General features: G+C 39.4%; 1 protein-coding gene and 1 long non-coding RNA gene across 3 annotated transcripts in view; both read left to right on the forward strand.

Moving 5' to 3' along the window:
* The first annotated feature begins 200 nt into the window (after positions 1-200).
* Positions 201-24,067, forward strand: part of TSC22D1 (TSC22 domain family member 1) — a 133,540-nt gene continuing 109,673 nt past the window's right edge. The window contains exon 1 of one of the 2 annotated variants that reach the window (XM_074961150.1): positions 201-3,255. In XM_074961150.1, coding sequence (XP_074817251.1) covers positions 413-3,255 — 2,843 coding nt within the window. In that variant the 5' untranslated portion in view covers positions 201-412. The remainder of the gene's footprint in view (positions 3,256-24,067) is intronic. The other variant, XM_074961140.1, reaches the window with a different exon arrangement.
* Positions 11,828-13,297, forward strand: LOC141992329 (uncharacterized). The gene is made up of 3 exons (XR_012640572.1): positions 11,828-11,890; positions 12,300-12,334; positions 13,245-13,297. It is a non-coding gene; the product is annotated as an uncharacterized LOC141992329 (long non-coding RNA).

Raw genomic sequence — 24,067 nt, forward strand, 5'->3', positions numbered from 1 at the left:
AGCTCGGCTGGGAGCCGGGCAAGGGGGGCGGGCGGTTGCTTTCTGAGTTGGCCGGATAACGTGGGTATTTGCTTCCCCCCCGGAGAAGAGGGCTCGGGGGGAGTGGAGATCGGAGGGGAAAGTGAACGGCGAAAGACTGAAAGTGTCACATTCACTGGCTCTGATCTGAAGGCGGCGGAGGGACCCGGCCTCGCCCCCCCCCCCCCAGCCCCCGAGAGGAGGAGGAGGAAAAGGGGCGGTTTAGTGACAGTGCCGGCTGTGTCGAGGCGTCTCAGCCTGTGCTGTGTGCGCCAGCGGGGAGAGGGGGTTGTGAGTGTGTGTGGTGCCTCTCCCCTGGGTTGCATGCAAAGCTAACTGTGTGGCTGTCTCTCTCCGGGCCGGGGAATTGCACTCTTAAAATAAACCCGGTACAATGCACCAGCCTGACTCAGCCGCAGACATTAGTGCTAGGAAGATGGCGCACCCGGCAATGTTTCCTAGAAGGGGCAGCGGCGGCAGCTGCGTTACTGCGCTCAATGCACCAGGTACCGGCGCTGGTAGCGGTGCCCTCTCCACCGAGGATTATCCGCCGCCTCTGCTCATCCAGCCGCCGCCTCCATCTCTTGCAGCATCTTCATCGGCGGGTCCACAGCCTCCACCCCCTCCTCCACAAAGCCTGAACCTCCTCGCCCAGTCTCAACTCCAGCCACAGCCTCTTGCACAGGCTGGAGCCCAAATGAAAAAGAAAAGTGGCTTTCAAATTACCAGCGTGACCCCAGCTCAGATCTCCGCCAGTATGAGCTCTAACAACAGCATAGCGGAGGACACGGAAAGCTACGACGACCTGGATGAGTCCCACACTGAAGACCTGTCGTCTTCAGAAATTTTGGATGTTTCTTTATCCAGGGCCACTGACTTGGGTGAACCTGAACGGAGCTCCTCCGAAGAGACTTTAAATAACTTCCAAGAGGCTGAGACTCCTGGGGCTATCTCTCCAAACCAGCCTCACCTTCCTCAGCAGCATACCCCTTTACCTCATCACCCACAGCAGAGTGTTGTGATCAATGGAAATGTTCACCCCCATCATGGTCACCATCACCACCACCTTCATCATCACCATCATGGGCATCATCATCCATCGCATCCTGGGGTGGGCAGTACACCAGCTTCTGGAGGACCACCCCCAAGTCCATCATTTAGAAAGCTGTCCACAGCTGGAAGCTCTGACAATGTTATCACAACTGCACCAGTTTCTGCTGCATCATCCACTGGTACACCTGCATCTGCCCTGTCTAATATTCGCACTACGAGTACTCCTGGCAGTGTAGGTGTAAGTCCTGTTACTGGAACTAGTACGTTAAGTAACGTGGGCGGTGGTAGTCCTAGTATGACAAGCAGCATGCTTGGTAACGTTAATATAAACTTAAGCAACATCACAAGTGCTGCTAATGTACATGCTTTGTCTGGAGCGAGCAGCAATGTTAATGTGAATATCTTGAGTGGTGTCGGCAATGGTACGAGTGCTTCCTCTAATATCATTAATACTGTTACTAATCCAACTGCAGGAATGGCAGTAGGATCAAGTCAGCAGCAGCCTGCAGCTGGCACATCAAGGTTTAGAGTCGTAAAATTAGATTCTAGTTCTGAACCTTTTAAAAAAGGTAGATGGATATGCACTGAATTCTATGATAAAGAAAACACTGTAGCAGTTACAGAAGGAGTAGCAGTAAACAAAGTGGTAGAGACTATAAAACAAAATCCATTTGAAGTGACTTCTGAAAGGGAGAGCACCAGTGGGAGTTCTGTTAGCAGCAATGTAAGCACACTGAGTCACTACACAGAAAGTGTGGGAAGCGGGGAAATGGGAGCACCTACTGTGATACAACAGCAGACATTTCAAAGTGTGGGTCCACAGCAGATGGATTTTAGTAGTACTGGACCTCAGACTATTCCAGCATCCAGTATACCACAGAGTATTTCTCAGTCACAGCTTTCACAAGTACAATTGCCTTCTCAAGAAGTAAACTATCCACAGCAAAAGCAAGGAGTCCAGCCTTCAGCGCAGGCTAGTCTAACAACTGTTACTGGTGTTCAGCCAACTCCAGTTAATGTGGTAGGTGTATCATCTTTAGGTCACCAACAACCTGCCATTCCAAGTGTGGCTCAACAGCAGCTACCATATTCTCAACCCTCACAGCCTGTGCAAACTTTGCCTGTTGTACCACAACAGCAGTTACAGTATGGACAACAACAGACACTTCCTACGCAGATGGCCCCAGCACGAGTTAAACCAGTGAATCAGAGTTGCGTGACTGGGACCATACCAGACTACATACAACATCAGCAGATACTTCAACCTCCAGTGCCTGCTGTGCAATCCAGCTCTACAGGAGTAGGAGCAGGAACACCTGTTCCTGTTGCTCAGGCACCAAGCATCCAACCTTCTGTACAAGTACACCCTGCTGTGGCACCAGCTCAGCCTGTTGCACATGCTCAGACAGCAATGCCATCTGTAGGTACTAGTGGTCAAATTGTTAACATTGGACAACAAGGAAGTGTACCTGCTGTGGTGCAGCAGCCACCTGTTGCAAACCAAATTACACCTTCAGTTATGCAGCAAAGTGCTGCTCCTCCGTCTTCACAAGTGGTGCAGCCTGTTCAGACTGGGATAATTCAGCAGGGGCTACAGGCTGGTGCTTCAAGCCTTCCTCCGCAAATGGTCATTGCTTCACAAAATGCTTTATCTGTACAACCCCAGGCACAAGTGGAAACTGTAGTTCAAGGAATGACCAGCCAACCATTGCCTGCAGTTAGCCCTATACCTTCTACTAGTACTGTTCCTGCACCAAGTCAAGCTAGTTCAAATGTACCTCCTGGTATACCTTCTGCTCCTGTAATTTTGGGTCTATCACAGAACATAGCACAAGCTTCAGCTGTGCAAAATGGGAATTTGGTTCAAAGTGTTAGTCAGCCTCCCTTGATAACAACTAGTATAAGTATGCCAGTGGCACAGAATGTGCCACAACAGATACCGCTCAGCACTACCCAGTTCTCTGCACAATCACTAACTCAGTCAGTTGTAAGCCAAATCGAAGATGGGAGGCGCCCTACAGATCCTTCCTTAGTTGGTTTACCTCAAGCTGCCAGTGGTGAAAGTGGTGGTGGAGCATCGGCTGTTTCAGATGGGAGCGGCAGCAACATAACATCCTCTGCTTCCCTTTTTCCACTGAAGGTACTGCCATTGACAACTCATCTTGTTGATGGTGAGGATGAGAGGTAAGATCATGCCAGTAACTTTACGAAGAAACCATATAACTTTTATGTACATTAGTTTGCAATTACAATTGCAGTGATTTCATAAGATGAATAAGTATAACGTTGCAGATATAGTTGTGATACCTGCTTTGTTAGGAAAAGCAGTTTTTCAGGTCATGACATATTCAGCTACTGTGTTAAATTTTTGTATTCAGTGCACTCTGAAACTATGTTGCATGAGTACACTGTCTATGTGTAGTAGTACTTAGCAGGTTGTCTCTCCCTTCATTATATTATATGTACACACAATGTGTATAGTTGACTGGAAAAGTATGCTTTGGAGCGTGGTGGTATACTTAGGTAACTTAAAGTTTTTTGGGGAGCAATTCTTAAATACAATTAACTATTTGAGATTTATTTTTAGGTATATTTTACAAGCCTAAGAGTTCTCTCCATCTCAGATTTCCTTTTTGAATCTTGACATCATCATGGTTCGGTCTGCTGTGAATGAATACCTTATGGAAGGTTTGGGCCAGCCACTTCAGGCAATATGGGGGTGGAGTGGGGCTGCTCTGGGGTGGTGGTGGGTGAGAGGAGATTATTTTAAAACAAATTGTTGAAACTACTCTGACCCTAGATGTTTTCTCTCAGTGGTTCTCTGCTGCTGTTCCTCCCTTCCAACAGCACTTTTGCTGCTCTTTGAGCCCAACCTGAGGCAGTTGGATGTTTCGTTCCTGGAGTGTCCACTTTAAAGCCCTGTTCTGTTGCTGGAGTCCCTCAGTTCTGCACAGGCCTTTGAAATTGATGTGCCTGTAGTACAGTCTCCGAGGAACCATTGTTAAACACTTGAAACATGAGGGTTTTTTAAAAATAGATGAGAACTGGGTATCTTAATTTGTGTGTTTGTGTATGTGCGTGTGCTGGTTTCTTTGGCAGTGTGTAACTGTGTCAATTTCAAAGGTTTCTGCTTCCTGTACAGAATGTAGCAGTCCTGGCAACAGCCATTTACAACCATTATTATTTAATACTAATGTCGTAGCTGTATGTGGTAAACCCAGTTGGGATTAGGGCCCTATTGTAGTGGGCTCTGTAAAAATGCATATGAGGACATGGTACTTCTTGCAAAGAATTTACAGTCTGTGGCCTTGTCTACACTACAGGGGAAATTCAGTCTAAGCTACATAATTTGAGTTAAGTGAATAGTGTAACTCAAGTCAACGTAACTTAGATCTACTTACCATGGGGTGCACGCCATGTGATGCTCTCCTGTCGACTCCCCCTTCTCTTCTCAATCCGGTGGAGTACAGGAGTCAACGGGAGAGCGAACTGTGGTCAATTTTAGCGGGTCTTAGACCTGCTAAATCGACCGCCGATGCATCGTTCTCTGCTAGTCAATCCCCTGGTAAGTGTAGATAAGCCCAGAGAAGAAGAAATTCCATTAATGTGAGAGGAGGGTAACTTAGGACAGAATTAAATAGCCTTGAAAATAAATGAAAAAAGGAAAGATTCAGGTTTTCCTCCTTGGATGTAGTCGCAATGAGAGGTGATCGGGTGGCTTGTTTTTTTTTGTTGTTTTTTTTAACTCTTAGGTTCATACAGCTGTTTAAGTCCTGAGAACTAGCAGAGGACAAATTTGTCACCCTTGTGGTAGATCTCAGGATGCTGAAAGGGGTTCGATATTAATGTTAATATATTATCAGCAGTCTTTGATACTGTTGATCATAAGGTGTTGATGTGCTTAAGGTGGCTTTAATCATTCTTTCTAAGAGATCCCAGAGGGCTAGAGGGTTGCTCATTTTCCATGAGGGCTCTCGCATAAGAGGTCTCACAATATTCCATTGTTGGCCCACTTTCTTTTCAACAAGTATGTGAAGCTGGTAGAGGAGGTATTGAGATGTTATGGGCCCACTGTGTCATCATTATGCTAGTGATGCTCATCTTTGTGGGATTTTTTTGTTCTGTTTTCCCTTGGAGAACCTGAACATTGCTCTTTGCTTTTCTAGTGTTGGAAGCAGTAATCAAAACTGATGCTAGCTGGTGTGCTAAAACCAGTTAAGATGGCAGTATGCTTGTTGATATTGGAAAGAGTTTTGAGGAATTGGCTGGGGTATGTGACTGCACACTTATTTTGAGGGTAGAAATCAGCTGTTTTTCACAGTTGATAGATTTGTTTGTAGTTCTTGAATCCCAGGTAGTAGCAGTTGCTGGGAATGCTGCCTTCTTCAGTTTCTTGGCTGGCCAAAGAATACATCCTTTCCCCTCCCACACACTGTGCCCTCATTATTTATGTCTTTGTCATCTCCAAGTAGACTACTGAAATGTGCTCTCATGTAGCTACCACTGAACATCACTCAGATGCTTCTCTTAGAGTAGAATATGGCTGCTTGCTTTTTGAAGACCTGTAGAGAGAAGACTATACTATCGCTGTGCACTGCACTGGTTGCCAGTCCACTGCTTATTCAAAGATTATTTACAGATGTTCTAGCACCTGGCTGTCTCCGAGATCCTCTCCCATGTATCCCTTTCAGAATATACCATTAGTGGGAATGTTTTTCTTTCCATCTGGGGATGGAATCCTGGAGCTACTGAGAAAGTATCTTCAGTAGCAGATCGTTGGCTCTGTAATGCCTTTCCACTTGCAGTCTAACAGAGTCTGAGTCTTGTACCTTGCGACATTTCCTAAAAGTGACATCTCTTTGGTTTGGCTTTTCTCTGATCTCCTCAGCCACCAGTCTCCTTTAGTGTAGGTGTTCTTGGTTTTGGTTGTTTTTTGCTGTAGGGTGTATGTATTAGATTAGATGCCTCCTGTTTAGGGAACGATATTGTATTACGTACGTGGACTCTATATGCCTAAGAAATAGGCACCCTAAAATATGTCTAACAAGTAAAATGTGGGCAGGGGATTCTAGACTCCAGGCGGGCACTACATTTTCTGATTTAAGAGTAATATGTAAACATCACAAGTGGTTCCAAATCTGACAAGGAAAAATATAGAAGGAAAAAATGTAATTGAATAATGCTCAGTGACAGCATAATTGGACTGGTGAAGAAGTTGTAAAATTCCATTGTGAGCATGCATCTGAAGAAATGTCTGACCCATGTAGTATCTCGTGTAAATTATATTGCAGCTTTCAATGAAGCCATTTTATAATTGTGTGTACAGTCATGTGTCAATGTCCTTTTGCCCTAAAATTGTTAACCCTATTACCTCTTTAGAGCAGTAACTGCACTCTTTCCTGTGCCCATTATTAGTACATAGGGTGTTAAATACTCTGCTGTTATCTACACCCTTTTAAGAGGAGAGAGAATTTTCTCTTTGAAATAATAGCTGGTATTTCCCCAATATAAGTCAGACTGCTATATTTCTAAATATAGCAGAGAAGTCATAAAAAGGAACATAAAGATGAACTCCCTTCAGGATATCCGGTGGAAAATTAATCTATAAACTTCAGTCATTGAAGAGAGAGGGTAAAAGCAATAGTGTTACAGCTGCCATATTAATAAGCTGTTTCCTCTGGCTGCTGTTCTCTTAGCCTGTCAGATACACCTCACATTTTGACATGTCAACCTCTCAACTTGTCATCTGTCCTAATAGCCCAGTTTCCTAAAATATAGGCAACTTTCCTTTTGGTGTTTAGGTAGTTTCTTTTTTCTTGAGTCAGAGTATATATATTGATTCTTCATAAAGTTATCTCATTTGTAGGTGGCTCTTGTCTCGGTTTACACAGAGACTGATTATTAAATCAAGTCAATTTCAAACAATCTTTGATCTTCAGATGTTTTAAGTATGGAAATCTTTCTTCATTATTTTATATTTAATGCCCTTGAAATCTTTCAAATAGATAAACAGATCTTAATAAATATTTTTCCATTACATTTTCATGTATGTAGACTTTGTATTGCAAAATGAGTCAAGATAACACCTTCCTAGGCAGTGCGTTAACATCATACGCAAATAAGTTCACAGTGGGAATCCATGTGTGCAATAAAGAGCACAGCTCTTAGTATTTAGTTTACATATAAGTACAAAATCCAAATCTGTTGTATTTCTACTGATTTTTATAGGTACACAGTTAATTTAAATCACACTTTGTTTCAATTTGCGTCTCATTCATAAATGTTGCTTGTAATGATAGTAAAGATCAGACAAATCTTTTTCTTCACTTGTTTTCTTCATGCACGTCAGAGCATTTTATGTGTAAGTCACTTTCACTGCTTCCTCTCTAGTCAGTCTGTTTTTTCACCTGTTTGTGTGTGTCTTTCACATAGTAACAGGGTGCGAGAAACCAGTTTTAAAAGTAGGAAAATGATTGTAAACCCATAAAAACTGGTATGGAGACTTCAAGGCATGTTTAGTACCTGAAACTGTTTTACATCCCCATCTCCCCCCCCCGCGCTGAATTTCAGATTGCTGATGTCTTTAAAATTGGACAGGTGGCTGAGAGACGTTTGCCTGTGTATAGATTCTAGGATTGGTCCAAGGGTTCTTAAAGTTATGAAAAGGGAGGATGGATAAAACCAATCCAAGTGAATTAAGCACACTGGTAAAGATTTAAAAAAAAAAAAATGCTAACTGCAAGCAAATGCAGTCAGGAAAGGGGGGAAATGAGATTTTAAGGATGTCGCTAACCACCTCTGACCTATGGTAAGCAGGTCAGGTTGTAGAATTGTGAGTATAGCATGATCCTTTCTCTTATTAATGCTTTTTAATTTTTAAGTTTACAACTTAGTGAATTTATATGGCGCTTGTTTTTAAACTAAGATTTTATCATAGGTTTTATACATTGTGAACTGGAGCTGTGGGGGAACTGTGGGGCATCCTTAACATGGCATAGTACTTTAGCGGTTTGCATTGAGCTTCTGAATTTGTGTAAGCTGTAACACCAGACTGTCAGCACTATCATTGTTACAATCCTTCAATTTCAGAAGCTAAATTTAACTTCATAAATTTGCCTTGAATTTGAAATTGTCATTAAAATTTGAACCCAGAAGAGCATGTTTGAGTCTATTTTAATAGATCTTTCATAATTCAGTTTGATTATTAACAGAACTGGAATAGTACACTTACCTTCTCACCAATAGTGAGTCAGATTGGTGAATGTAGTTTTTTGTCCTGTGATGCAGAGAACACTCTTGTTGCTGTGTCATGCTGTCGGGCTCAGCTCTGCACTCTGCACAGTGGAATAGGATGCCACGCATCAGCAGGAGTGACTTTGTCACTGTTATCTCTACTTTGCTGGAAGGGAAGAGGGAGGAAGCAGGGTACTCCACTCTCATTTCCACCAAGCAACTGCTTCTGGAAAGAAGTGTGCTCTGTCCCCATTATTTCCTGCAAGAGTCTTGGTTCGCTCTCAGGCCATGATGTGTTCTCAGACATAAGACTGCTCTTCCAAACACACAATGCTTTCATTGTGTCTGACAATACACTACATACCTTTCCTTCATTATGCATTAGGAGAAGAAGTGGAGGGGGCATGGGAGCAAATCTCTGGCCCTCTCAGTGAGAGGACTTGGGATACCCATGTGGAAGATGCTCTCTTTGGCACCTTACATAGATGCATTGCTTCCCATTCCATGATACTCTGACACACCAACCACTGCAGCAGTCCTCGCTATTCCAGTGGCTCTACCGAAGGGCAGGAAGAAACCAGCAACACCTTCTGCTATCTGCTGGCCTCTAACACTGTTTGATATGGCTGGTTGTCATAGAAGCTGAGAACTGTACTTTTCCAGCCAGTAACTTGATCTCTGCGGGAATTTTCTTAAACCTTTAGCGCTCTAGTTTTGTGTGCCTTTTTGTCTTCATTATTTTTAAAAACTGAAAATAATTCATAGTCTGGTTAAATCCTTTGTATGTGTAAGAAATAAGGAGTTGGAGCTATTTAACGCTGAAAAGCAGCCACTTTGAAATTTCTCAATTTTTTTAAAATAAATTTAATTCTTGTGAAAATTTCTAGTCTGACAGAATCGGAAAGTACAGCTTGTCAGCTGGCAATACAAAACTTCCTGCCCTTACTATGTACTACAGTCCTGATGATGAAGTTCCAGTTGAGTAAATAATACTACTTTGGTGGGATTGCAGAATTATCTGGAATGAGTAAAACAGTGGGCTATTTGAACCAATATAAGTCCGTTTTAATGAAGTGTAAAGTTTAAATGGCTAGCACACGTTTGGAGCACAGACAAAGAATAAGTAGTAGTAAAGTCATTTACCTTGGCGAGAAAAATAGCATGAATGGAAGACCTTTTTTTAGCTGGATGGAAACAAGTCTGAAAAAAACATGAGTGCAAATAGCCAACTAACATGAGAACACCGGAGACAGTATAACATTAAGTAGAAGTATAAACTTCATGCTTTACCATACACTAGGAGAGGGGCTGCAGGTGAGGGACGATGATCAATCAAGAAATTATTTCACGGTAACAACTAATATAAATGAAGTAAGAGAATTATTCATAATCTCAAAACACGATAGGACAAGAAACAATAGCCTGAAGCTAAGGAAGGCAGGGAAAAGTTCTTAAGCACAACTGGAGAGCAGAATAGACTCCCAAGATGTGTGATTGAAGCACCATTGTTAAGGAGGTTTGTTTTTTTTTTTAAAAAAGGCTAAAGACATTAATGTCAGTCATGTGGTGAGAAGCTCTACAAAATACGACATCAGACTGGGTGACCAAACTTGTTTTTTTCTGGTCCTGCTATCTGAATTGTACCCTTTTGGTCCTTGGCCTGCCATTGCAAACGGTTGACGCAAGTTTAATTGTGAAACTTACTGTTGTGCTGTGAACATTTAACTCCCATAAACTCATTGCATGAAAATCACCAAACAGTTGTTATATAGTATCAGTTTTTGGACCTGGTTTATTTTATGGTAGAAACTATATGTGAAAGACTTCATCTCCCAATGAAGTTGGGAAGGAAGTTTTCAGAGCAGAGAATGAATAGTCTTGCCTCTTGGGGTAAATCCTTGCATTTGAAGAAAGCTAGTACACATGGTTAAATGGATATTTTATCATTAATAGTTAGTGAATTGATGGCATGCTAAAGCCTATTGAACAGGGACTCTCATGACTTCGATATTATGTAGAGGTTAAGGGACAGCATTTACCACATTTCATATGTATGAGTAAAATATTTGTTTTTTAGTATCCTGTTTTAGTGAAATTATAAGTGTTCATAATTTTGTACTGTAAAATCATGAGTGATTACAGTTAGAATGGACCAGAATTATGTATTTCCATTGTACAATGGCTGTCAACTATTTTTCTTTGAGCTAGCCATCCCATTGAAGTCATAATGTTTATATCCCAGATCAGAGCACTCCATTAAAATAGACCTTTTAAATGAAATTTATTCCTCTTTAAGTGATCAGAAGTGACTCCTGACTTCCCTTTCCTCCTCCACCATTTTAATATACATTTATTGGCTGTTAGTTATACAGCGATTCAGTTAAGTTACTAATGGTGTTCATTTATTGTTCTGTACCAAGATTTGCAAAAATAGGCATCTAAATCCGTATATAAATAAGTGGCTTAACTTTCTGAGGTGTTGTGAACCTACAGCTCCTATTGAAGTCAGTGGAGCTCCAGATATTGGTAACTCTGAAAATTAGGTGGCTTATGTAGGTGCTTAACTTTAGGTACGCAGGCTTAAAATTCTTGGCCTACATTTATATTTCACTAGTAGTGCAAAGTCAGCAAAGCTATGGAAAAGTAGTGAATTTTATTGTTTTGCACTGAACTGTTACTCCATTTCTGGGACAAATTCTGCCCTTGGGATTGCCTGTGCAGACTCATTGAAGGCAACAATGGTTATTGTACAGGTGTAAGGCAGAGTTTTGAAGGTAATTGGGGTGAATAGCTCAGGAAACATGGCTTTACTTTTTGGCTAGCGGTGCTACCTTTTTTTTTTAAGTCAACTTTGTAATCATTGAAGCACAAACATGGAAGCCAGTAGCATCATTTTTACAATAACTTTTCGTGGGGAGCAGGAGGTGGAAGCCTACCATACATTTGTGCATAACTCAAGAGAAACAAAATGCTGATGCCTATTGAAAATATGTAAACTAAATGTTTTGGTTCAGTTATGGACTTCCGATTGCAACTGGAGATTCTGTACAGCTTGTGTTCTTCGCCCAACCTGGTACTTCATACTGTAGAATATTAGGCCCTGATCCAGCAAAGCACTTTAACCACATATCTAGTCCCATTGTCATTAAATGATTGGCTAACTTATTCTGTTTGCATGAATATTTCCTTATTGGTTTGCATGGCCATGAAAAGAAATTTGCAAGATTTCTAGGAGGGATGTATCACAAATTCCTGACACCCCGCCCCCAATTTTTAAAATTCAGGCCCTGTTGCCCATGTGAACAAAATATAGAGCACTGTCCAAAAAATGCCAAACAAAACCATGTTAGTGGAGTTTTAGGGATGAGATTTCAAACATGCCAGTCAGAAAATTCAGTTGTGGGCTGCACAACAATCTTTACACCATCCTTTTATGAATATGTAATATTTTGTATTGTATGTGCTGTCCAATTTTATGTTGCAGTAGCTGTGTGCAGTATGGCACCCACAGCTGAGTTGCACAGCTTTGTGGATTTGAACATGAAGTACTCCAGTTATACCAGAAGTACATTTACCAGTATACCTCGTATCCAGAGCATTACAACTTTGATTCATTCTCCAGAATAGCAGAAGCAGCAGACTGAACCTACATTGGAATGTGGTTTTTAAACACGGATAGTTTTATTTGTAAACTGTCTTCAAATAGATCAACAGTGCTCCATGCTATCACTAAGTGTGTCAGTTTTTAAAAATAGTTGTCAACTAAACACAAGACACCTGAACAATTTTTAAATGGTGAAAAATATTTCCTGCATGTTCAAATATTTTCAATAGCATGAAACATTAAAAAAAACCCAAAATTTTTGATTTCTGTGGTGAGTAGTCTTTATTCTTAGCACAGAAATGAGTTTCTTCAAGCACTCAAATGAAAAACAGATATATAAAATGGAAATGCCTTCTTAACCTTAGCTTTTCCTATGTCTGTGAACTGCCAGCTGTGCAATGCCAAGGGATTAAATCATCTGAAAGAGTAAGTGGAATTTAGACTTCTACTAAGCATCTCCTTACCTTTCCTCCACCCGACTCCTGTAGCACTTTTGTATGGGCAGATGTACCTAACACCATATATGGATGTGATACTTGACAACTGACAGTTATAATTTATGTAAGAGCAATTGCAGAAATCAGAAGAACAAAAATTTAACCACGTTAAAATTGGTTTCACACACTTAAAGTAACTTAACATTTTAGTAAGTCATTTAAAAAGATTTCAATTTAAAATTATTGCTCAAAATGAAAGCTTTTAGTTTTAATTCTTTACTTATGACCTGCCTTCATACTCCTCTGATTTAATAGTCTTTAGGGGTGGTGGAAAATATATCATCTTCCCAACAGTGCACACAACTTAATTATAGAAACCAGTGCTTATTCTAAACTCCAGTCCTTGGCATTTTCTTTAACAGCAACAAGTACAAAGCAATAAAGGTGTGGTATGATTGGGGTCAAAGAGTCCATACTTAGCGTATGAGAGCCTTTTTTGCTTGTTCAGGAGCTTTGAAAACTTTTAGTCCTTTTAAAGAAGAACAAGTTAAAATTACTGAATGAGAACCCACATCTGTTCATTACTTGTTTATATATGCTGAACTGATTCTAATATTGTAAACTCAACAGTACTAACTCTTGACAATCTCTTCTTACTAAACTGAAACCCAGAAATGTTCTGTGTGAATAATATTCCTTCAGTTTCATTATTCTTAATATCTTTGGTTAGAAGTCTACTTACTATTCTAATACTCCTCATAGTAATTACATTCTAATATCTCAATCCTGTTTGTGATACAGACACTGCCATTGATGGTCATAGTATTTATATTCTAAATCAAACTTTGAGTCCTGAGATTTTCCTTTTATTATTATTTACTATGGTGCTTCTTTAGCAGGCCTTTAGATGTGTTCCAACGGCTGCTTAATTGGATAAGTTATTTGAAAGCCAAATCGGAAGGCCCAAACATGCATTCAGAGAATTGGAGAAGCAGAATTGTTATAGGATGGAAAGGTATGATTAATTAGTCCTAGAAATAATCTCAGAAAACTTCTTAACTAGATTCTCTGCAGCAGGATTATGCATATGGCACAAGGTGGTGTATGCTAACTTTGGATGTTTTTGCCGACATGGATAACTTCTCTTTTATTAAAGAAGGTTGACATTTAGACATTTCTTATGAATTTCTTCCAACTGGCTAACTATATACTTAACTAATCCCCACAATGCTTTTGTGGTATGTAAATAAGTATTATCCTCACTTGGCAGAAGAAGCAACTGAAACAGAGGTTGAGAGTTTTGGCTGGGTCCTTGTCAGAGCCTGGATTCGAAACAGGAGGTCCCAGCTCCATCTGTAGTCCACTAGACCACAGTTTCTTCCTGGCCCCGCTGAAGACGATGGAAAGACACATGGGCTTCTGTGGGTCCAAGGTTTCACCCTTGATCATGTATTTAATGGCAGCATTATAGAAAGGCAGAGAGGTGGTTATAGAAGAACTCATAGCATTTAATGATTCAGTCTGATGTGCTGAAGGCCTTCTGCAAGGTACTGAATGTCTTCATTTTGCCTTGATGTCTGTTGTATGTGAGGATGCTCGTCAACTCATAGCCTCTGTGTCTAAAGTCTGGCAAGAAAAGTTTCCTATTAATAGTTTTATAAGTTAGTCTATTATATTAAGGAAGTTTTTTAAACAGCTTTAATGTTTATAAACTACTTAACTAAAAATATTGACTCTAGCCTGAGATTTCTATAAATTACCCATAGCTGCCTTCATCTTTGGGAAGTTTTCAGGTTTAAAAATTAATAGGGTTCCACATACATGTAAAATGTTTATCAGAATATCCCTTTTTAAATCTGTTGGTTAGAGAAATGGGAATTGCTTTTTTTTTATTTCCACTTAGTCTTCATCTTATCTGGTAGGAGCATAAAATTTGGTACAAGTAAAAGCTGCTGTGTTAAATGGCTGTACACTAAAATAGTTGCTTAATAATTTACTGTAGTATTCAGATGAGTCTGAGGTGTAAGTGCACAGGACTCTAATCTGTAGAAAGAGTTCAGTATGTTAAGAATGGGACAGCGTATTGTACTGCCAAATGCTGTTAGTAGGAGTAATATCTTAAACTGTGTGAAATTGTGAGTCCTAAACTTTTTTTTGGAAATGGTTCAAAGGGTTTTTGTGCAAATCCTCTCTGCATTTTTTACCTGCCAAGTTTATAGAAATAGTGTTTACAATTTCATATTTGCTGTAAAAGGGAGTAATTATACTTTAAAAAATGGGAGCATGTTGAAATATTTCTAACCCCTTTTTAAAACTAGATCTATGAAATTACATCAAGCTTAAATACAACTATTGATAGTGTCCTTTATCTGTGCTAGAAAATATTAGTGAATTTAATGATATATTTTTTTTTGAGTTGTGAACACCAAAACTGCAGTGTTGATCTTGAGATATGTAATCTCTGTTGGAAAGCTGCCAAACATGCTGTCTGTTTGAGAATACTTAGGACTTTATGAAAAGTGTGTACATTTTTTTTTTTTCTGGCTTCTTCTGTTGTACATTTCTGAATGGGTTTCTTATTCCGTAATGAATGGTACTATCTCTAAACATTTAATGTGGCATAACTTTAAGTGTTTTAATTTTATATGGCTACCATATATTTTTGTTGTTTGTTGTGATCAGTATGTTGGTTACCTTGCCTGTTACACAACCCTAAAAGTAGAGGTTAGTTATCTTCTTGCTACCGACTGCTTATGTTGGAATATGGCGAGGGATGTTACTCAGCACCCTTGTTCCCTTTACTAGGCTAGAAACTAACATGTGAATAGAGGAAAAACTTGATAGTGGGACACCTTATTTTTTGTTCCTAAAAAGAGGTTGTATTCTAAAGAATGGAAAATGGAAATAATTTTTAAAAGTAGATGACTTAACACTGAAAGTCTTTGATTTTTTGCATTTGTCAAATGGTTTGAATGAATGGTCCCTACATTTCAATGTACCTTGTTACTGTATACACTATTTAAATTCTAGAACAAGATTCATTTTAATATGGATGTTAAACTATTAGAGGAAAAAAGTATCTCTAGTTTTTGGCATTCTGTAATGTCAAATACCTGTTAAACAGTTGATTTAATAGCCTGTAAATATCACAGAAGTAGTTAAAGTAAGAATTCTGCAAGTAACACAGTGGAAACTTAAAGTATGTACACGCGTATATGCTTATAAACAAACCTGTTTTGAGATTAATTGACCTAAAAAGTCTCTCAGCTTAACAAGTAAAATAGACCTTAATGGCTGAGCTGAAACGTGAACTGAAAAGTTTTTGTAAACTTGAAAACAAAAAGCAATAGCATCAACAACCCAAAAAGTGAGATTCCACAAAAACAAAACCTACCTGTTAAAAATGAAACCATTTTAGAATTCATATACCTGGATATTTTAAAATTGGGTCCTTCTTTATTTAGGTGATATGAAAAGATTTCAGTGTTCTGTATTTTTCCTGCAAGTGGTGATGACGACATAGTTAAAGTATGGTTATGGTCAGGATGGTGACTGTAAAAAATAGCATCTTCTGAACCCAACAGATGTTTCCTTTATCTCATCTGCTTAATTTTCTGAATGAATAAGATTTTTTCCAAAAAATAACTGCACTTGATTTTTTATTTGTTTGAGATGAAGAACATACCACCTTCCATTTTCTTCAATGAAATTTCAGGTTGCTCTGTATCATAGCATTCCTGCCTTTACTGAAGTGAAGCAAGAAAACTTTCAAGCATTGTTAGGTGTTTTTCACTAACTTTTCTAGAGGAAAAAAGAATACTGAGTTTGAATTTGAGTAAGTAAATGAAAGAATGAACTGTCTTCAAGTATGTGATTTAAAAATCTAATTTGTTTTTTTAGTTCTTAAACTTTTGAGCACACTTATAAAGAGTTTAAGGTTATCCTCATGTGATGGGATGTACAGATCCCACGTGGAGCCTGAAGGGGCTATAGGGCAGTACTGGTCCCAGGTAGCCTGGCCTCTCCAGACCTGCAGAGCATGCTCCAATTGGAGAAAGGGTTGAAAAGGGAGTAACCCAGTTCAGGAGGGGAAGGTATGGGGAGGAGGACAGGCCTTGTCTGGAAAGCTCCTGAGAAGAAGGAGAAGAAGCCTTCTCAAGGGAAGAGTGTAAGATTATTTATTTATTTTCAGTGGCCTATAATTCAGCCAAATGTGCATTGGATTTTCCTGGAAATGGCAAAAGGCACATCTCTAACATCAGGGAGGTTTCCCACTTCCTCCTGTCAAATTTTAAGTGTCTCTGCTCTAAAGCATGGTGATTCTACAGCTTCTCCATGAAACAGCTGTAAGAACTTTTTAACCTAGGGGAACACTGTTTTTTCCTAACCTTGTTCTTGGACAAGGCTGAGCTGTTTTAGCTGAGATCTCATAAATAAAAATGAGTTTTGGTGAGAGAAAATCTCATGCTTCAGTACATAAGCCAACTTCTAACTATTCAGGGTTAAGAGGAAACTTTCCCTGGGGCAGGTTACTCATACCTACTTTCAGCAGTTTTCTTGCACTTTCTTCTAAAGCTTCTAGGATTTGTAGTTGTTGGAGACAAGATGGTGTACTGATCCAGTATGATAACTCTTATGTTTCAAACTAGAAATAATAAAACCAATGGAGTCATAAATCAAATCTCAGTTTTGCCTAGTTGAGTACACAGGCTCAAGGTAGGTGGGAAGGAGGGGAAACTAATGTAATGGGATGAAAAGGCAAATTAACAGTAGAGATTTTTTTTTTCCAATTCAGTTGTTTATAGAATCTCAAATGATCAAAACTGGTCATGTAACCATTAAATACCAACCATAACTCAGTGGCATAAGGCACTGGCTTTATGTAATAATAAACTTTAAGATTGTATTGGATCTTTTAGGTACAGAAAAGTTGTAGCCAAAACAATATTGTACTAAAGCATCACTACAAAAATGTCAAAATTGGAGTGCTGTTACTATAAACAGCATGGCTGAACTGAAACATTCTCATTCATTTAGCCTTTGTTGCTCAGGAAGCCATTCTCGTGCTTGAAAAATGTAATTGTCAGCACATCAATTGCTTAAAATAGCACTTCAGACACTAAAGCTCTGATATTGAAGCGCCACTGGAAAACATCCAAGTGGCCTGTAAAAGCCAAATACAGTAAACAGTGTATAATAAGCTAAGCTTTTTCAGTTTTTTTAGAAATATTTTAAACTGATTTCTGAAAATCTTGCACTTTATCAAATTTTTTTTAAATTGTGTTATTCATAAACCATAGAATGCTTTTAAGGAGGAAGTTGCAATGTTTTGGCTAAAAACATGGGTTAATTACGTTATGAATGCAAATATTTAACTTAGTTTTCTGTCTTCATAAATTTATTCAGGACGATTAGCCATCGGTAGATACAAAAGACAAGGGAGGAAGTCCCATCAGTAGGGTGCAAGGCCAACACCTTAAGGGCTGGACTTCTCTGCTTTTTCCCTACCCCATGTCTTTTTAGATGCTTGTATGTCTCCTGGCAGGGTCCACAGCAGGACCCAGGTGTTCTTCGTCTTTGATTCAAACCTCTTGCTAGCAGTGGTCTGATAAACTTGAAGATCTACACTGGAAGCAGAAGGCACTTTCTATTGGTTTTCTTCCTTCTAGCCGTGGGGGGGGGGGGGAGGTTAAAATCTCTGCTACTCCACCCTTCTAGAGGTGTATCTGCTGCAAGAGAAAGGAAAGAGGTGTCTTTTACTCTACCCTCTCCAGTAGCCTCTGAATAACTCCACTGCCTGTCTCTGCTCCTGTTTTCCTAAGCAGCAGCATTATGACATTACCATAGTTCTTGCATTTCAGTGCTGTTTTCAGGGTTCTAAATAAAAGCAGTGAAACTTACTAGTCTTGTTTTTGTTTTTACTGCTCTCCTAGCCATTCAAAGTGGTTTCCTTTGTCACTGGGTCTCTCTTCAATCTCTGATTTGTGTGTGTATTCACTCTCTCTTTTGCTCAATAGCTGGTCACAACAGGGAAAGTCAAGGACTTGACTCTGAACATCCATGTCTCTTGTTTTTAATGGCCTTTAACATCTCATCAGTTGTATGCATCACCCTAGCAACTCTAGAAATATGTTTAAGAATTCCTGAAAAAGTGTACTTCAGAGTTGAGTAACTTGGTTAGCTTTTATATGACTTTGTCTTGGTAAGATCTTTACCATCAAGAATTAGTCAGTGTGGTGTATGTATTTCTGCCCTTTCACCTATGGTCAGTTTGGCAGCAGAATGTTTACAGCATAAAATATAGTATGTATGTTTTGCATGGTTGCCACTTGCAAATGAATATTCTGCTTAACCATCATTTTGCAACTTGATAGATATCTTAATTTTGTTTCCAAAAAAGTGGTGGTTCTTGCATCTACTGCGAAGTAGATATTCCTCATTGGAATGCTTGTATGCATTGCTTTGTATATGTGGGTACAATCTCAAGGATTCTTGCTGAAATAAAATATTGAAAAGGAAATTTTCCCTAACATTTTAAATTTAACAGTTTAAAATATTTATCCGTAAATATTAAGTTTTATTAATTCAATTAAAGTACAGTAAAATAATTGCACAATTGGGGTAAGGGAGAAAGCAAATTAGTGTAGTAGACTAAATACTCTATATTTTATGGTTGAAGTAGGGGTAGAAAAATTACTGAAGGCATCTGAAAAAAGGGAAAAAAGCAAATACACCTTTTTGTAATCTTTTTTTCCAGTGTACCTCCATACTGTATAAGAGTTGAGTATTTAAAGAAATATACAGGATTTCTAAATTTACTATAAAAACAATAAGGAAAATAGTTTTGAAAAAATGTAGTACCAGATTTGTTAGAAAAATGGTTTCAGAAACAAGCATCCACTGAGCGGTACTGAAGCATCTTCTGTCTTGCTATTTTTTTCTGAATTTAAATTTGGCATTCAAAGTCTTTTATGTTGTACTGTCTATACATGTTGTCGTATATCACAGTATGGTTAACTTGCTCATAGACAAAAATAAAAATTCAGTGCAGGAAATAAAAATGGGACTGGATATATTGAATATCCTTTAATGATGTCAGTGTACTCAGCAAAACATTTTTAGAGTTGTCCATAGGCCCCAGGATTGACTGCTGTAGGCCCCATATTGTTATCAAATCTATTTCAAACCTACTGGCTTACCTTAACAAGTAATTGATACCCTCTCAGTCAAAACTGAGAAGGAAGTTGTGTGCTCAATGTAAGTTTCAGTTTTCCAAATCCTCTAGCCTTGCATTATAACTGCTTGATCTCCTTTTTGGGGGAGTGTTACCTGCACAAAATTCTGTTACTCTCACTTTAGGGGCACCCACCTTTATCCTTTCCCTAGGGCTCAAGGCAAAACCCTCTTAATTTAGGCACCTATCCTTTCCCTTCTGTGGGCTCAGGGTGTAACCTTACACTTTATAGGTTTGTGGGGTCTTTTACCAGTGAAAGAGCTTGACACAGTAATATCCTACTTAACAATTACCAGAACACCATGTACACGCTACACATACAATGCTCACCACTCCCAATAAAGCAGATGAACTTTTCTTGATGGCCAGTCAGCATCAGGTCATCTGGGGGACTCCAGTTTCTGCACGGTGTCATTGGCAAGGATTTGAGGTCTGGCAGCGCTAATCTTGGGGCTGTATCCTGGAGTTGGTTCCCAGAGAACTTCCTTTTGGACTCCAGTTTATATAGTAAAACTTGAGTCTTGCTCACTGTACCCTAATCATTTTGCTAAAATTTTACTAACTAACCCTAACATGTTGTAACAAAATGATCTAACCAATTATACCCCACCACCTTAATTACACCTAGCAAAAATAATTATGTAACAGAACAAAACAGACAGATCATACAGACAAACAATAGAAAAGTGGGAACTGTAAAGTTAAAACAATAAAGTGAGACTTTCACAACCACAACTATTGATTAAGTGATTTCTTGCCAGACAGAACACTATCAAACTAAGTTTTCTTTAACCATGTTAGGGGCTGTTTCTGTATCTGGTGATAGTGGGTGCTATTAGGACGGGATCCCCTTAACAGCCTGATACTACATTGTTTGTTTTAATGTAATTTAGATGGAATGTGAGGATGTGACTTTCTGCTTCTTGGGTAATGGCTGCTACTCTCCTAATATGGCTGCGGACAAAGGCCTTAGGCTTTACAATATGGTTACAGGAAAAGGCCGTATCCTTATAGTAGGGAAGTATCCCATAATACTTTTGAGGTAGTAACTATTTTAATTGCTGAGACTAATGTAAGAAATCCTAAGAAATGGTTCCCGAAGTTAAATAGTAAAAATGAGACACAAGCTTATAACACTTGAGCTGCCAAGAGTGGTTGTGCTATCAACTGATGAGTAGTGCCAACTTGAGCTTTAGCCTATACCTCCTGATGCGGGAGCCAAGTTGAATTAAAAGCGCCACCACACTTGAGTAAAAGGGTTTTTGTGTGTAGGTGGGACTCAAGTTAGTAGTAACATTAAATTTTAACTTGAGGCTAAATCTACAGTCAAAGCAAGTCTAAAGTGCCTGAATCACTTTAAAATGGTACTCGTGTGCCTTAGTCATTTAGGTGCTTTTGAAAATGTTATCCTTGAGTTATTTTGTAAATATGGGTATTGTATTTGATTTTCAGCAGTTGTTCCAGGAATCTTGGTTTAGAAGCTGAAAGATTCAATACACATTTCAGTGGTTGTGCTTGGATTCTGGATGAGGAAGTTAACTGGTCTGATTTTGGTATAATCCAAATTACACACTACTTTGAATGTGATTACAAATTAGTGGTAGAATGGTCATTAATCTGAGATCCAGAAAGTCCTGTAGATTTCACCCTTAAAGTATAAATGGATTAGCAAAATATCAGTTTTAAAGTAATCCTAAACAGCTGAATAAGTAATCAAATTACTATATGTTTAACAGATTATTCAGCAACATGCATTTTCCAACAGATGTCAAACGTGCAAATCGGTAGCATTGCATAACATCGTAGTAAATAACAGAATTGGGTGTAAAAGAAATGAAAAAACAAAACAAAACCAAATGACATAACACTTCCTAATTGCCCTAATTGATGGTGTATACTTGATGCACAGGATTGCTTGTCTAGAAATTTGGGATCTATTCCTGTTTTTGGCAGTCTTAGATGACACTCTGAATTTCATACAGGAAATAATCTGTGCTTCTATTTCAGGGTCCCAATGCGGTGCCTGTGGGCGCAACGGCGCCCGCCGGGACAGTTCTGTGTATTGCTGTGTCTCGGCAGCATTTCGGCAGTGACTCTTGTTTTTGCTGTCGCTTTTCAGCGGCGGGGTGTCTGGCACCTGCCACAGCCTTCTAGGAATAGGAATGTGCTATTCCCACAGAAAGGGGACCACTGTTCTATTAGAAAAATGGGGATAGTACAACCTTATCTAATACGTGTGTTGAGTATAGAACTTTCCCTTAATGTTGATGAAGCATTTTGAAATACTTGAATGGAAAGTGTTAAGTATCATGATATAAAATGTTGCATTAAAAATGTAATTAAACATATTTAGTTATTTTCATTACTTATATTTATTACTGTTCAGAAAATACTTGAATAATTAATTTGTGTTTTAAAATTGGCAACACTAGTAGAGTTAACTGAGTGGCCCTTCTGCTTTTGTGGATAGCCCTGAGATGAAGGAAAACTGTAAGTTTCTTGAACATCTTTAGCAGCTGGGGTAATTGGGACAACAGGATTGGAAATTAAAGAAAATATGGTCACTATTTTTTACAGTTCTTAATTTGACAGTGTTTACAATGTGCCAGGTGCTGTTCACACCAACAGAAAGATCCTTGCCGTGGACAGTTAAAGAAAACAAGCAGTGTACAAAGGATTGGAGAGTGGGGTACAATCAGGGCATGTACAGCAGTGGTTCTTAACCAGGAGCCCCAGGGCCGTGAGCAGGTTGCGGGGGGGGGGCACCAAGCAGGGCCAGTGTTAGACTCGCGGGGGCCCAACGCAGAAAGCCAAAGCCCTGCCACCTGGGGCTGAAACCTGAGCAATGTAGCTTTGCCAGGCAGTTGCCCTGCTTGTTACCCCCTTAATGCCATCCCTGGCTTTTATATGCATAAAACCAGTTATTGTGGCACAGGTGGGCCGTGGAGTTTTTATAGCATGTTGGGGGGGTCTCAGAAAGAAAAAAGTTGAGAACCCCTGGTGTACAGTATATATTTATTATAAAAAAAGTCCACAGCAACTATATATGACTGCCCCATAACTTGTTCATTATAAGTGGGCTGACATCTTCAAGGCATTTCAGAAGAGGGGGTCTTGAGGAGGTATTTGAAGGAGAGGTTAGTGGCTTTATTGATTAGTTCATGGAAGATGTTCAATACTTGGGGAGCAGCATGGAAGAGGGCGCAAAAATATATTGGTGTGGTGGTGGGAAATGCGTAAAATAAGTAACTAAAGAGAGGAAGAGCTGTGAAGGTACTTAAAAATGAGGAAAAGAGTCCTTTATCTAATGTGATGGAAAATGAGGAGCCAATGGAAGGAATGAAGCAAATTCAGAATGATGCGCAAGGCGTAGGTTGTTGTAAAGATTGGAGATGATGGAGCGCTTGAATGAGAAATGTAGCAGTGTGGATAGAGTGAAAAGTCCTATGTTAGAAACATGACCAAGGAAGAAATAGAGTATGTGGACACAACCTCGGGGTGTGTGTCTGTTTCTCCCCCAGCCCAGGTTTATGGGTATGTGAAAATTATTCCAGACTAACAGAATGGGGAAGGGGTTATTTCTGAGATCTTACATATGGTGCATGTTCTGCAGTTGATAACTTTTTATATGTAACCTAATTACCTTTACCCTCCACCATCTTTCCTTTCCTCTCTCCCTACTGTTTGATACTCCTTGCATTTTGTTTCAAATTAATGTTTAAATTCTTCGAGGCAGAGACCATAAATCCTATCTGTTTATGTAGTGCCTAGCATAGTAGACTCGAATCTTGATTTAGACCTAGGGTTGCCACTACAATGCAAAATCAATTATTTATAAATGAGACACTTAAAAAAACTGTATTAAAAGAACACTATTAAGGTTGCAAAATCAAGCACTTCAGAATTAGAAAATGCCAGAATTAAGTTTGCCAATGTGACCTTAATTTGGCGCCTTGTGCATATGTATTATTATATAGTCTTTATGATCACAACCTTAATAATCCTTTAATATAGCTTTGTGCATTTTCCTTGCTTTTTTAAAAAGCAGACTGAAAAAACAGAAGTGATGATGTGGCATTATATTAACCCACGTGGCTGTCATCAGAATGGTTGTAACCTTTAGGTCCACCACACAGTCCTCTGCCATTTGAGCTAATAGAATGACTGATAACAGTAGTAGGTTGTCAGCCTCCATGTGGAGTAGCATGAGAGGGGAATGGGACACTTTGCCAGTGGGTTTCAGATGCTAGTTGAAAGCAGAGGAATGGTTCTAGTCCAGGCTCTGGAGGAAGAGTGTGGTTTTTAGTTGGCACCAGGGCTTTGGAGCTGGAGCACAGGTCCAAAACCCTGGTTGGCACAGACTCTTCTGTCTATTCTCTCCCCCACCCCCTCTTCACCTAGTTAGTTCCAGTCTCCACTCCTTAGGGTTCTCAATCCAGTCTTCTTGCTCAGACAGTGTCAGTTCTCCCCCAATTTCTCAAGATTTGT

This window comes from Natator depressus, chromosome 1 (assembly GCF_965152275.1).
Source record: "Natator depressus isolate rNatDep1 chromosome 1, rNatDep2.hap1, whole genome shotgun sequence".
Taxonomy (NCBI): domain Eukaryota; kingdom Metazoa; phylum Chordata; order Testudines; family Cheloniidae; genus Natator; species Natator depressus.